Raw genomic sequence first — 14,832 nt, forward strand, 5'->3', positions numbered from 1 at the left:
CAAGGTGTTCCATGCGACTGGACTTCTCGGAAGCAGAGTTCTTAAGCAGTTAGTGAGTGAAAGGGTTATGGATTTCACTTTTCCAAAAGAGCAGCAGTGGAGAGTTGGAGCCTGGGAAGTGTGCTGAAGAGGGGAGAGCAGCAAACGCTGCTGGAGTCCGTTTGGAGTGAGGGAGTCAAGAAGCAGGTCAGTTAACCTGCAGGCGCGTGCAGCTGAGCTACCTCGTGCACATTGAGCCTGGCTGTATCCATCCACACTGTCCTCTCATCTCTGGCATAGAGATAACCCAGTCGTGTTGGACACCCTGTAGCCTGCTGAGCGTCCAGCTCTGGCAGATGCACTGGCTTGCATTAGCTGTGTATATTGCTAGTATATTGTAGTCCAAGACCCATTCAGCAGACTTTTGTTTTGCTCCTGCCCAGTAGAGAATACGATACCTGTTATAGAAAATGTTCCCAGTACACAATGTTAACTCCAGGCAGCTGTTGCTCTTATGAAGTGTTTATACAAATGAGTGTTTATTATATGTACTTAGCTAAAAGGCTGTAGCTGATGCGGTTTAGTCTGCTTGCAAGTAATAGAACATTTTATTCTTCTGCTCCTTCTCCTGCAATCATAGATATCATAATAAAGTTTGAAGTGACTTTTAGCTAGTATGCTCTGCTGTGTTGGACTGCCTGCAGAATATTAGCTTCTTGAGGAACAGAGTTAGTTGTGGGCAGCACTTTCATTTACCTGCGCTATATGCTACAATTAAACTTTGCTTTTCTCTTTTCAGGTCTTGGGCTAGATTCAGATAAACTTCCTAGTCAGCTGAGTTTCTCGGACTGGCCCGAAATGAAGAAAAAATTTGCATCCATATTTTCACAGAAGACACAAGCTGAGTGGTGTAGCATATTTGATGGTACTGATGCCTGTGTGACCCCTGTTTTATCCTTTGATGAAGTTGCCGCACATCAACATAACAAACAAAGAAGTTCTTTTATCAAAAATGATCAGGAAGAGATAAGTCCTAGACCTGCTCCTCTTCTGTCAAGGACTCCTGCTGTTCCATCATTTAAAAGAGATCCTTTTATAGGAGAACACACAGAAGAGATACTTCTAGAATATGGATTTACTAAGCAAGAGATTACTAAACTTTATTCTGATAAAGTAATAGAATTCAGTAAACCAAAAGCTAATTTATAATCTCTTACGATGCAGATCAGACAAATTTCAGGCTGATACAATATGGGGTTTTGCATTAAAATTGAATTATATGACAAATGTTTGCATAATGCAGCTTTTTAATTTTTTAAAATTATTGAAGTTTTAAATTTAATTTAAAACAATGGGAGTTATGTACTTATGTACCTGGATGTTCTGCAGTCCAGAATGATACCAAAATTGTGTTCTGAAGATCTACACAGTTTGCTTAGTAAGCAGCTGTAAATCTTCAAAATGTTTCTTTAAATATCACATCCTGTGAAATGTTTGTTTCTTTTAATTCTTAGTTAACCGTTGCTTTGTAATATAGTTAACCATTGCTTTGTAATATATGTTGTAATTACATTAAGGCAATACTTTTCATAAAATATAGTTATATTCTTCCTAAGCAAGTGATTGTGTTGTTTCCTCGGAGATTAGAAGGGATTTTTTTTCTCTTTTATCGTATTAATTCATTTGCTGTATCATGCAAAAACAATGATCGAAATAATGCTGTTTTCTTATGTGCTGCTGTAGAGTTATTATCGTGAAGTAATTCTACTTAATAGCCTGACTACATTTTCCTAATGTCGTCTCCTGATTATATTACATTCGGAATTTCAGTTTACCTAGAAAATAACTTCAGAATGAAATTTGTTATTTTAAAATAGCTGCCAAGTATTAATCCTTTCCTCTCCTTTCAGAGGAATAGTAGCTGCACAGGTTTTAAACAACGGTTATTCCATAGTGGTTTTCATTTCCTTCCAAATTAAACCATCACTTGAAATAGTCTCCTTCAAGGTAAAAAAAACCAAACCAAAAACCCTTTTAAAAAGAATTAATTATGTAGCCTTAATACAGTTTCCTTTAGTCTGACAGTCTGACATGTCAGGAATTATGATATGAGGGGTTGGGGTTTTTGATAATTTTGTCAGAGTGTTTACCTTGCTATTTGTTGCTTATAAAGACTTTGAAAGCTGATAAATACTTTGGTTCATTTTAGTTGTGTCATGCCAAAATGTCAGCATTATCACTATAAAAAAAACTTTTTACATTCTAACACCTTCCTGGAAGCAAGAATTATCTAGCAGGTCCTGACAAATTAAATAAACAATCAAGAAAAGCATCTTAAGTTTCCAGCTGATAATCACTCTAATGTAAATTACTGAATATTATACACCTTTACAGTAAGATTTGACAATTTACTTTGTCCCAGATTCATCTGATCGTGTTGATATAAACATCAAATGTAATCCCTAGTGCACCCAAGTTTTGACTGCAGAATCACTGAAGCCAGTCTGAAAACTCATGCTATCTTCAGGGGTTAACCTCAGGGGTCAATAATGGGACAGGTACTGTTTAATATCTTCATCAATTACATAGACAGTGGGATCAAGTGCACCTCCTACAGATTTGCAGATGACAAGCTGAGTGGTGAGGCTGACACATCTGAGGGACAGGATGCCATCCAGAGCAACCTGGACAAACTCAAGAAGTGGGGCCGTGTGAACCTCATGAGGTTCAACAAGCCCAAGTGTGAGGTCCTGCACCTGGGTTGGGACAATCCCCAGTATCAATACAGGCTGGGGGATGAAGGGATTGAGAGCAGCCCTGCCAAGAAAGACTTGGGGTTCTGGTGGTTGAAAAGCTGGACATGAGCCAGCAATGTGCTCTCACAGCCCAGAAGGCCAATAACCGTATCCTGGGCTGCATCAAGAGAAGCGTGGCCAGCAGGTCGAGGGAGGTGATTCTCCCCTCTACTCTGCCCTGGTGAGACCCCACCTGCAGTGCTGCATCCAGCTCTGGAGTCCTCAGCACAAGAAAGACATGGACCAGTTGGAGCAGGTCCAGAGGAGGACCATGAGGATGATCAGAGGGCTGGAACCCCTCTCCTGTGAAGAAAGGCTGAGAGAACTGGGGCTGTTCAGCTTGGAGAAGAGAAGGCTCCAGGGGAGACCTTATTGTGGCTTTTCAATACTTAAAAGGGGCCTGTGAGAAAGATGGGGACAAACTTTTTTGCAAGCTCTGTAGCAATAGGACAAGGGGTGATGGTTTTAAACTAGAAGAGGGGAGATTCAGACTTCAGATAGAAGGAAGAAACTTTTTACAATAAGGGCGGTGAAACACTGGCACAGATTACCCAGGAAGGTGGTAGAAGCCCCATCCCTGGAAACATTCAAGGTCAGGTTGGATGGGGCTGTAAGCAACTTGATCGGATTTATGATGTCCCTGTTCACTGCAGGTGGGTTGGACTAGATGACCTTGAAAGATTCCCCTCCTACCCAAACCATTCTGTGATTCTATGATTCAGTGTAGGTTGGATCAGCTGCCTCGCCCAGGTGGTTAACCTGAAAGGTACAGTTTTGGTACGTGACTGCAAATTTATTTTAAGGCCTTCTCTTGGCAGGCAAGACTGTTTGAAAAACCCTAAATGATCCTTATATACTTTTTTTTTTTTTCCGGACACCAAGAAAATAATCAGTTGTATTGAGAGTGGCACACAGCAGAGCCAAAAAAATACTCACCAGTTGCTGTTCGAGATACTTGTGTCAAGCTTTTAGTCTGCCACTAACACTCTAGGGCAATAGGTAGGTTCACTTCATGAAGTGCACCAAAATTCTTTTATGGACAAATATAGGTTCCTTTCCCCCCATTTGATCAACAGGAAGGTGGCACTCTTGTGCTCATGCTGTTTGCTGAATGGAAAGATGAAGCCTCTAGTTTCTTGGTATCACTGCTGTCTTCATAGAATCACAGAATGGTTTGGGTTGGAAGGGACCTTAAAGATCATCCAGTTCCAACCTCCCTGCCATCAGCAGGGACACCTTCCACTAGACCAGGTTGCTCAAAGCCTCATCCAGCCTGGCCTTGAACACTTCCAGGGAGGAGCATCCACAGCTTCTCTGGGCAACTTGTCCCAGTGTCTCACCACCCTCACAGGAAAGAATTTCTTCCTAATATCTCATCTAAACCTCCCCTCTTCCAGTTTAAAGCCATTTCCCCTTGTTCTGTCACTACCTACCCTTATGAAAAGTCCCTCCCCAGCTTTCTTGTAGGCCCCTTCAGGTACTGGAAGTCCCCTATAAGGTCTCCCAGAGCCTTCTCCAGGCTGAACAGCCCCAGCTCTCTCACCCTGTCCTCATAGGAGAGGTGCTCCAGCCCTTGGATCATCCTCATGGCCTCTTCTGGTCTTACAGCAACAAGAGGAATAGCTTTGTGTCAGGCTAATCCTGCGCCTCGTCCGTGTGATCTGTGTTCCCGTTATATGTGTGTTTCGTGCTTAAACAGTAGTTCTTCAGTTGTGGATAGTTGGGAGCTTTGCAGACGCCCAAGAGCTCAGATCTGCTAATGTTAACTTGCTTCCCCGCCCCCTTCCTTGCATAACTTGTGATCGCAGAGCCATGAAAGTATGTGAGTCCCTCCCCCAGCACAGACCGATCCCACTCGGCATATGATCTGGGCTCCATGTCAGCCAGGGCAGGCAGCACGGACTTGCCAGAGCACTGTGCGTAGCCAGAGCGATGACCTTAATGAAAGAGAGTTTCCATGGGGCTCTTCCACCCCCTTCGGAGGTGGCCAAGGCCGACATGGACAGCACCAAAGCGGAGGAGGCTGTGCTGCAATCTGTGACGAGGACTGGAGCAGTGGTGCCAAGGAAGCGAGCGGTGGGAAGGCTGATCATGCACAGCATGGCGATGTTCGGCCGGGAGTTCTGCTATGCCGTGGAGGCTGCCTTTGTCACGCCGGTGCTGCTCAGTGTAGGTCTGCCCAAGAGCCTCTACAGCCTGGTGTGGCTCATCAGCCCTATCTTGGGCTTCGTGCTGCAGCCCGTGGTAGGTTCAGCCAGTGATCACTGCACCTGTAGCTGGGGCAAGAGGCGACCCTACATTCTGGGTCTGGGCATCATAATGCTGTTAGGCATGGCTTTGTACCTCAATGGGGACGTGATGATCTCAGGTGAGTGAGGGGCACACGCTGTGCTGACAGACAAAATTCATCCTAGCCTTTTGAATCAGAAAGAAAAGAAGGGCTCCTCTATTCCCTGCTCAAATGGGGTGTTAAAACTGGCTATCGTGTCACTCAGCTGCATTGAAGGAGCTGAGGAATGTTGCAATCTTCATAGAGGTTCAGTCCTAATGCTGCATGTTATGTACCCTGTACGTAGTGTTGCGTAGTCTGTGCATGTGATTGCAGTATGTTGCATGTTGGTGTGGTTGCCTGAATCAGTTTATATGAGGGAAGCACTGCTTAGGCCCAGAGAATTTTTTAAGAACTAAAATATACCTTGTTAGGTTAAAAGATCAACTTTTTTTGTGTGATGTAATACACATCTGAACTGGATGTCTGTTAATGCATATTTTAGATGGATTAGCATTCAAAATACATATCTTTAATTACTGCAGCAATGGGTTGTCTCAGGAATGTGTTATGCTGATGGATAACAGAAATCAGCAACTCCGTGGAAGTGGTGTTGCACCTGGAATGTGCAAAATCAGATAGCAGTGGCATCCCTAGAGACTGTTAAATTTCAGCTTGGGATGGATGTAACTTCTCAAAGTCTTGGTGGAAAGTTGTAGCTGTCTTTATGATTTGGCGGAGGGGGGAGGCTGTGTTTTTATTGGTTGATTTATTCCCTCTTCTTGGATATGGTTGGTGTTGAATAAATTTGTGTTCATTTGTCCAAAAAGATATGTTACAGTCAACTCTTGATTATTTAAAACAATGGAAGAGTGGAACAAATAGAATAAAACAAATACTACAAAATGCATGTGTGTTAGGCTACCAGAGCATGCCATGGAGGTGCAAAGGAGTAGATTAAGGCTAGTGGTGCTCTTGATTTTGGAGCTTGGAGTACCCTGAGCTCGTTCTGACTAAAGGCAGTAAGTCCACCTAGCACAGCTCAGCACTGCAGACTGTTATCCTGCTTCTCTGATGTGATTCTGGTACCAGTGCTCTCTTGCATAACTAAGCATTGCTTAGATTTGGATGCATCAGGAAAGATAAATTGTGGTTTTGCAGAACATGGCATTGTTGCTGTCAGAATGAGGGTGTTTTTCTTTTTGTAGCTTCCATCGGTGAGAGGGACAAGCGGCGGACATGGGCAATAGTCATTACCATGCTGGGAGTAGTGCTTTTTGATTTTGCAGCTGATTTTATTGATGGCCCCATCAAAGCATATTTATTTGATGTCTGCTCTCATCAGGATAAGGAGAAGGGTCTGCATTACCACGCCCTCTTTACAGGTACTCAGATCCCTTCTTTTCCTCCCTACCTCTGTAAGGAGGGGAAGGTAATTGCATGGATTTTATTCTTACTGTGTTTCTAATCTTGAATGAACTGATCATCTGATCCCACGCTTCAGTCACGAGTCTTTTGTTGCTGGGTTTTCGCTACTCCAGAGAACAGCAACTTGTGATTGCTGCTACAAGAATTCTGCTGCAGAAGGCTGCAGGCATAAACATTTACAGCAACAAAGCCATGATTTAAGTAATTAATTATTTTAAAAAGTGAAGTAGTGTTTATTCAGCTTGTTCTGATTTTTTCAAGTTTTTGGTGAAGCAAAAATTAAGGGATGCAACTTGTTTCCTTGCCATAGCACATAAAAATAACATTTTTGACTCCACATGTGATATAGAGCAAAAGCTGTGTAGTTGATTTCCATTCTTCTTAACAGTACTCCAATATTTCTGCCTTCCTGCATGGGAATAGGAATTCTGTGTAAAATTCAGAGCTTCACAGCTTCCACAAAATAAGTCCAAGTGGTTGAGTCCAGGCTCTTGCAAATGAAGAAGGAGCTCCATTTGCTCATTTACATGTTTGAAATGTTGATGAGTTGTAGAAGGAAACTTCCTGTACGGAAGGAAACCTGTATGATGTGAGCCCTGCACTGAGAAAATCCACAGGGAAGACACATAAAGCTGTGTACCTGTCAGGTGAATTGTGGGGAGCTTCCAGCTGTGTCTGAGAGCAGTCATTGTGAAAGGACTAGGTGAAAAGCAGACTAGGTGAGAAGTCATGCAATCTGTGTTGATGCAGATTTTGGTGGCTACTGGGCCATATCAAGAGCAGAGCCAGGTAGGGGCGCAGTTACTCTAGTCGAGGAGGGAGCTGTAGTAGCTGTTGATGACAGGTCAGTTTTGGACGTACAAAATAGCTGTGTCTGGAAACACAGATTATAAGGGAACCTTAAAGCCACATGGGAATGAAATCAGTATTATCCATTAGAAACTGACAGATAAAACTTCTAACAATCACTTGTTTGGACAGAGAGGGGAGTGAGTATGTATATTCTTGCCTTCAGCAGACCTCTGGTTGCAATTTTTCCTTGGATGATAGTAAAAGGGCATGATTTCCAAATTTGGAGCTACAGATTTAGCTGAATCATTTCTGTACTGAGCTGTGAAAAGTACAGCTTTTCACAATCTCATCAGATTTCTGTACATTATTTGGTCCAGCACACTGTGCCCTCTCTAGCAAGATCATCAGTATCTTAACCCTTCCTGATGGGTAACTACCTAGCCTGTTCTTGAAATCCTCCCTTGAGAAGGGTTGTGCAGCCCTCCCAAGGCAGTCTGTCCCAGCACTTCACTGGCTTTGTTGTTAGGCAGTTTTGTCTAAAGTCTAATCTTAATATCCATTCCCTACAATTTGCATTTATCATCCCTTGTTCTATCCCTGTTAGACACAGACAGCAATCTTCCCATTTCTTTTCTAGCTTCTGTTTTAGATATTGAGTTATTTTGTTTCCTCTATTTAGTTCCTTCTTTTCATACTAAATATCTCCTAGATTTTGCTCTCTACTTTGTCTTCAATTTAAGGTTTGAGCGTGAAACTCAATAGCTTTGCAGTTACAAAACTTATGACCAGTAAGACAAGTGGAAGGAAGAGCGCATGTATCCAATGCACAACACTCAGGCTGCATTCCAATATCATGATTACTTTTCATCAAAACAGTATGCAAAGATGCCCTCAAACATCCGACATTCACTCTCTACAAACAGTGTGGGTTTTCTTCAAAAAGTTATTAACAGCTTAGTTGTTTTTCATGAGAACAAGCAAGGATACAGTCCCCTGTGAAATGCAGTAGGAAACAATGAAAGAGGGCCAGAATCAGACCCAAGAGGGAGAAAAGTACAAAAAGCTCAGAATGAAATAAAAATCCCATGTTTTGTAGGTGAAGCAAATCTAAGTCCTGTTGCCTCTGTTACTTTTTGTTAAACAGAATGGTTCTGCCATAGATTGTCTTCAGTTCTCCTAAGCAGATGAGTAGAAATACTTCCATGTTCTTCAAATGCTCCTGTCCTGCTTGACTCCCACATCCTGCAGAGCCACCTGGTTAATAAGGTGTCAGGAGTCGACAAAGCTGCTTCCCCTACCAGAGCTCTGTACTCTGTGTAACAGTGTGCACTTTCTTGTGCTTCTGGAAATGTGTGCACTAAGAAGAAATTCTAAAAAAATCAAACTAAACACTGGTTTTATTAACTTCAAGATACCAGATAGCATTCTCATTTTACTTTTTTTTCTAAATTTTTTGAGAAAATCAGTAAATGAAATTCCATATTTGTATTTGATCCTTTTTGTTGTATTTTCCAAGTGGTGAGGTACTTGGATTTCGATAACTACAAAACAATGCTTTTGGTTTTATTTCCTTTTTTTTTTTTCTTTAATATTTCACATGGAGACAGTATTTCTGTTTAGATTCAGCTATGTAATATACATTTTACAAAATCAAAACTATAGGTAGTGTTGATATAGTTAAAAAATCTTTATTTGTTCTGTGAAGTTTAAAAAACCCCTTAAATTTCAGTAGAATTTTATTTTGTATTACTCACTGTTTCAAAGAAAATAAAGCTTTAAAGAATCAAGAAAAGAGATGGAAGGCCATGTTGCTATATGTTCAGGCATTTTTGGGAGACCTTTGTCCACCAGAGCTGAGGAGATTTTTCAAGAGATGTTTGGGTAACTGCTCATGTATGTGATTAACTCAGTATTCCTATTTCTTGTGATTAGTATCTGGAGAGGGATTATTCAGTAATTTCTAGACGGGATCACCTGTTGAGGGTACTGTGTCCTTTTTGTTTGTTTTATCAATGCTAGTAGATCTTTTTTCTCATTTTTTCCCACTCTTGTAGGTTTGGGAGGAGCCCTGGGTTACCTGACAGGTGCTGTGGATTGGGGTAAAACTGTACTAGGACATTCCTTGGCATCAGAATTCCAGGTGATTTTCTTGATCGCAGCCTTGGTTTTCATAATCTGCCTTACTGTACATCTGCGCAGTATTCCTGAAGTCCCACTCATATACGAAAATGAAGAGGCAAAGTTCTTGTTGGAAGTGACTGAATCCTATAAATATAGCTCCATAGAGGAGGAAATCAATAAAAGTTACTTAAAATCAACATGTGCTGAAATAAAGGCTGCAGCTAAACCAGGGAAATGGGCTGATACATCACGTACAGAGGTAAGTGCAGAGATTATTTTTTAACTCATGTCATTCTGTCCTTGGAGACCCTTTAATAAGCTAATGCTGACTACTTGGAATGGAGTCCTTTCATTAAATGGAAAAGAAAAAGAACCCTCCACTAGGACACACGGTCAGTGGAAATCCTCTTTTTTATTTATAAGGTATTTCCAGTAAGAGGGACAAGACAGACTCATCCTGATGCTTTGAACAATTGGCAGGGGTGAGGTTCAAGTTTCTGCTCTGTGCCAGTCTCCTGATGTCCTCCTCATGCGACTCTTGACAAGAGGATATACTTTGTCCTTTAGTCCTGACAGAATTAACATCACATTGTGGACAAGGACTACAGACCTTTAATCTTTGATATAAATCTGTACCTCCCATTGAAGTCCACACACCTACATACATAGTACATATCAAGTGTTTGTTGCCTGGCCTGGTACATATTGCAGTTAGGCTGCTGCCCTGCATTTCACTGAGGATGCTTTGACAGTACTGATGTGTTTAAAATTGCTACTTCTACAACAGTGCTAGCTCACTTCTGGAGTTTTAGTTTTATTTTGAAGTGGTGTTGTAGCTGTGTCTTTGGCAGAATTTTTAGGTGGGAGAAAATAGCAAGTACTTTCAAATTGTCACTGTTATTTTGTTTCTGCTGCATTTTTATGAGAGATTGCTTCAATCTAAGGCAATCTAGGAAAAGGTGAATCTGCCTGAAAAATATCTGGAGAACACATTTCTAGAATGGTCTTGGAAACAGATAATAGTTTTTACTGTTTTGTTGGTGACTTTCAGTGCTAGGAATTTCACTTCTGATCTCTTGGTGTTATGTATATCTATTCCTGATACAAGTCTTGATAAGTCACATAAAAAATACTGAGAATGTGCAGATGGTTATAAGTTAGAAACCTAAACTCATGTTTAAGTTACAGATAAACAGGATTTATTATCTTTTACTATTTTTCATCTGTATTATAATAGCACTTGGCATTCCTAACCTGAAAAAAATATTACTACTCCAGATACAACACAAAGGTAGAATAAAAGATGAACACTGCCTGATGAGAATGCCAGGCAAACACAGAGAGGGACAGCAAGCAATAGTTTGTCAGGAGAAGATGGCTAGACACAGCGATGCTGTCCCTGTTCCCCCACTGTAGACCAACTTGAGCAGCCACCATCCTTCACCAGCACTGTTCACTCTGAGCATCCTCTGAATTGCCAGAGGTGCTGAGTGTCGTTGACTGCGTGGCTGATGTGGACTATAAAGAAAGGAAGGGAAATGAAGAAGAGTGAGCAGATGAAGTGAAAACAGGGGGGCCAGACTATGGACTAGGGTAGCTTCTACCTTGGCAAGAACTAATTCCGCTGAATCAGTAACGCCTGACACCCAAGGTAAAGCTCTGGTGTCCACTGTGGGCCAGCTTGTGCCATTGCCCTCCTCTCTGTATTCTCAGCTGGACAGCCCAACAGAGGCTGACAGTGCTTTAATCTGTCTCATGTTTCTTTGATGTGCCTAGGCATATATAAATTCTAGACACTCACTGCCTTAATGGTCTGTCTCTTGTGGCACATGTTTTCTGAGTTCATTCATTACTGTAATTGCTTCCTTGAAGAAATGGTTTGGCTTCCTGTTTTTCTGCATCTCTTTATTTGCTGCAGGCATTGTGGCCCTATATCTTCTAAATTAAGGAGTGTGGTCTTACATGCTAATAGCTATCATTGATTATTAATGAAATTTGACCTGTTATAGTATGAACAGACATCCAAAGTGATTCGCATTTTGTTCTTTAGTTTGGTGCCAAATTACTCAGGATCTACTGCTATAAAACACAAGTCATACTGATTTCTCTTGAATCATCTTAGGCCTTGAGCTGTAGTGATTTTATAGAGGAAATGATTGGGTATTGTGAGCTTTTCAAGGACAAAGCAAGTAAACAGAGCCAAACTTCAGCACGTCATTTAAATTAGTGTGGGGTTTGTGTGTTGGTATGCTTTGGATGTGTGCCTTAAACATTTCAGTTTCCATACCCACTCTCCAAAATATCTAAATGGAAAGCAAGCATTAAGAAGGACATGTACCTGTTGGATCGTGTCCAGAGGAGGGCCACAAAAATGATCAAAGGGCTGGAGCACGTCTCCTGTGAGGTGCTGAGAGAGTTGGGGCTGTTCAGGCTGGAGAAGAAAAGGTTCCAAGAGGACCTTATAGCGGCCTTCCAGTACCTGAAAGGTGCCTGTAAGAAAGCTGGGGAAGAACTGTTCACAAGGGCATGGAGCAATAGGACAAGGGATAAGGGTTTTAAACTAGAAAAAGGTAGATTTAGGTTGGATATTAGGAAAAGGTTTTTCAATATAAGGGTGGTGGATCACTGGAACAGGTTACCCAGGGAGGTAGTGGAGGCCCCATCCCTGGAGATATTCAAGGTCAGGCTTGATGGGGCTCTGAGCAACCTGCTCTAGTAAAGATGTCCCTGCTCACTGCAGAGGGGTTGGACTAGATGACCTTTGAAGGTCCCTTCCAACCCAATACATTCTATGATTCTATCTAGCTGTCTAATTATTGTTTGTAATTACAACAGTGTCCTTTGTACTTCCCTGACCTTACATTAACACTTCCATTGGAAAGGCTGTTTTAAAGAACTGTATGGAAGAGTTGAACAAATTAAATAAGCCAAGTAAAAAACAGTCATTATCCTTGAAATAACATTAATGAGACAATGTGGATTTGTTTTGTTTTGTTTTTTAAAACTGTAGAAGAATATAAATCTTACCCTGTTTAAAAGAGACAGTGATGGCAAGAGAAATTCCAAGGGATTTGGACAATATGCAGTTCAAGGTGAAAGTCAGCAGCTTGAATTTTGGCATTCCTATGAGGATTAAAAACCTCCCACCAGAGCAAAATATTTTCCAACTTTATATGTGGTGATTATTAATAGAGTAGCTTGCAGCATAACCTAGTTCAAAGGAATGCAGAATTGGGAAATGTAAGCAGAACATTGAAGGAAGTAAAAAATGTCATTATTTTATAGCAAATTGAAGGCTAAATTCCACTTTCCATTAATGAACATAACTTTTACAGTTCTTCCATGTTACAGACTGTACAGCTTCCCTTACCATCTCTCCCAACACTGTTGCTTCCAAACATCACTAGAGAAAATGGGAAGCGTTCCATCATGCACACATAAAAGAGTATCTTTTTTTCTTTAAAAGCAAAGAACCATGCAGGATCTTTAAAGCAGTAAGAATTGTGTGTTGCAGATGCCTGACATCAGGCACACCTATAGTACTAAAAAAAAATTCAGGTGATACAAGTGATCTGATGAATGTGGCTGGAAAAGAAACTAAGAGTTTTGGGCATAGGGCTCAGACAAGGAGGAGGGAGATAAAGTGGTACATTGAAGGTGGTGAGAAATTTTGTTTTTCCCCCATCAGTGAGATTTATTAACCAGCATCAATAACATTTTGATTTTGAAGTGAGTTGTTTCTCTCATGGGATGAGGTGTTCAGGTTCTGGAGCTCACATTCTCTGGGTGCTAGGGTTTTGAGTGGTGCTGATGATGTATCACAGTCTCTCCCTGTTTCATGGAAAGGAGGACAGCACATAGTGGAAATCTTATGGTATGCCAGAAGAGGTGAAGTTTTCTAAGGAATTTAGCACATAGAAGGGAATGGCAACAAGGTCTCAGAAGTGTCATATTGCATGACTGATAAATTTTAATTCTTAGACAGTGTTTGTGTTTCATTTTCTCTGTGGCAGCTTTAAATTGTCAAGGTAAAGCTGTTTGTCTCCATAAATAAATTATTTTTGGTTTTGGGTTTTTTGAAACTCCACTGAATCTGTTTTGGCAGAAAATTTTCACTTGCTTCTTCAAGTAAAAAATAATCCTACTGATTATAACAGCCAGGAATGTTACATCCTTGCTGATATCCTCCAGCTCTCCCAGAATCTCTGTGAATCTTTCCAATTACTTTATTAGGCAATGGCTCTACAAATCAAATATATACTGAAGGACATACAGTACCCGAGCAACCCTCCCTAGCAAAAAAAATAAGAAACTTTGGTAGTTTAGCAGTGAAAAGATGCTGAGGCCTTATTCATCTGCTGTCAGCTATTTTATTAGCCTTCGGGACTATAATAAAATATTGTTGTTAAATACTTGCTTTTAGGAACAAAGGCGGATGACCCTTAAATCGCTCTTGAAGACACTTTTAAGCATGCCATCCCACTATCGATATCTGTGTGTGAGTCACCTCTTTGGATGGATGGCTTTCCTGTCCAACATGCTCTTCTTCACAGATTTCATGGGACAGGTAAAAACATAAAATCCTCTCACTTCTCCTTCCTCATAGCATCTCCTTCTCCACCAAAAAGAAATGAGACAGTGTTGTAATTCTGAGGAAATGACAGTGGTGGCAGAGCCAGTTGTATCTGGATGGCTCAACAAGAGTTTTGTAAAACAGCTAATTGATCTCAGACCCTTGTTCTGAGCCAGGCTGTTGGGTCTTTGGGGAAAACTGTTTAGTATTCATAGGGTTATTTGTGTTTGTTTACCAGTTCCAAATGAAGCTCTTGGAGCTAAACACACCCATTCTCTGCTTTGGCTTTGGAGTTGCTCTGAGATGGGCAGGTTCCCTAACTAAGATAGCCTGATGGTGCTTGGATGCAGCTGGCCTTACCCTGGTGTCTGGGCACTGCTGGCACAGGGCTGCTCACCCCCACAGCAGCCTCCCTGCCCTCAGGATCTGCAGCCCTTGGCACACAGTGAGCTACTCGTAGCTGAAAGCTCGTCTCCTTGAATTTGGCTGTCCCTTCCGTACCTCTTTAAACCTTTCCCTGAGTCCCTTCTGCCAGCATTTGCCTTGATGATACCCAGTGCTCCCTTTTCCATGCTATTTCCAGGCAGTAAGACTGTATGTCCCTACCTATACAATCCTGTCTGCCTCCTTTCTTCCAGGGTACAAATATGCTCCTGGCACAAATCCTCTCATTGCCACTTTCTTTATTCTATGGTTTCCACACAGTCTTCCCATTTCCTTGCCTTTTTTGTTTTTGTAGGCAAGAGGGAATTTTTTTTTTCCCCTGCAGTGTATATGAACAACTGAAAGAAAAAGTTTTGCTTGCTGGGTGGAAAAATGAGTATGTATGTTGGGGTAAACCTGAAAGAGAGAGAAAAAAAATTGTATATGAATTA

The 14,832-nt window shown here is 41.4% G+C and overlaps 1 protein-coding gene across 1 annotated transcript in view; it reads left to right on the forward strand.

Moving 5' to 3' along the window:
- Positions 1-4,706: 4,706 nt before the first annotated feature.
- The window catches only part of SLC45A2 (solute carrier family 45 member 2), a 14,847-nt gene continuing 4,721 nt past the window's right edge, over positions 4,707-14,832 (forward strand). Inside the window, exons 1-4 of the mRNA XM_010162497.1 lie at positions 4,707-5,142; positions 6,252-6,428; positions 9,318-9,643; positions 13,808-13,951. Coding sequence (XP_010160799.1) covers positions 4,707-5,142; positions 6,252-6,428; positions 9,318-9,643; positions 13,808-13,951 — 1,083 coding nt within the window. The remainder of the gene's footprint in view (positions 5,143-6,251; positions 6,429-9,317; positions 9,644-13,807; positions 13,952-14,832) is intronic.

This window comes from Antrostomus carolinensis, unplaced genomic scaffold (assembly GCF_000700745.2).
Source record: "Antrostomus carolinensis isolate BGI_N321 unplaced genomic scaffold, ASM70074v2 scaffold1162, whole genome shotgun sequence".
NCBI lineage: Eukaryota > Metazoa > Chordata > Aves > Caprimulgiformes > Caprimulgidae > Antrostomus > Antrostomus carolinensis.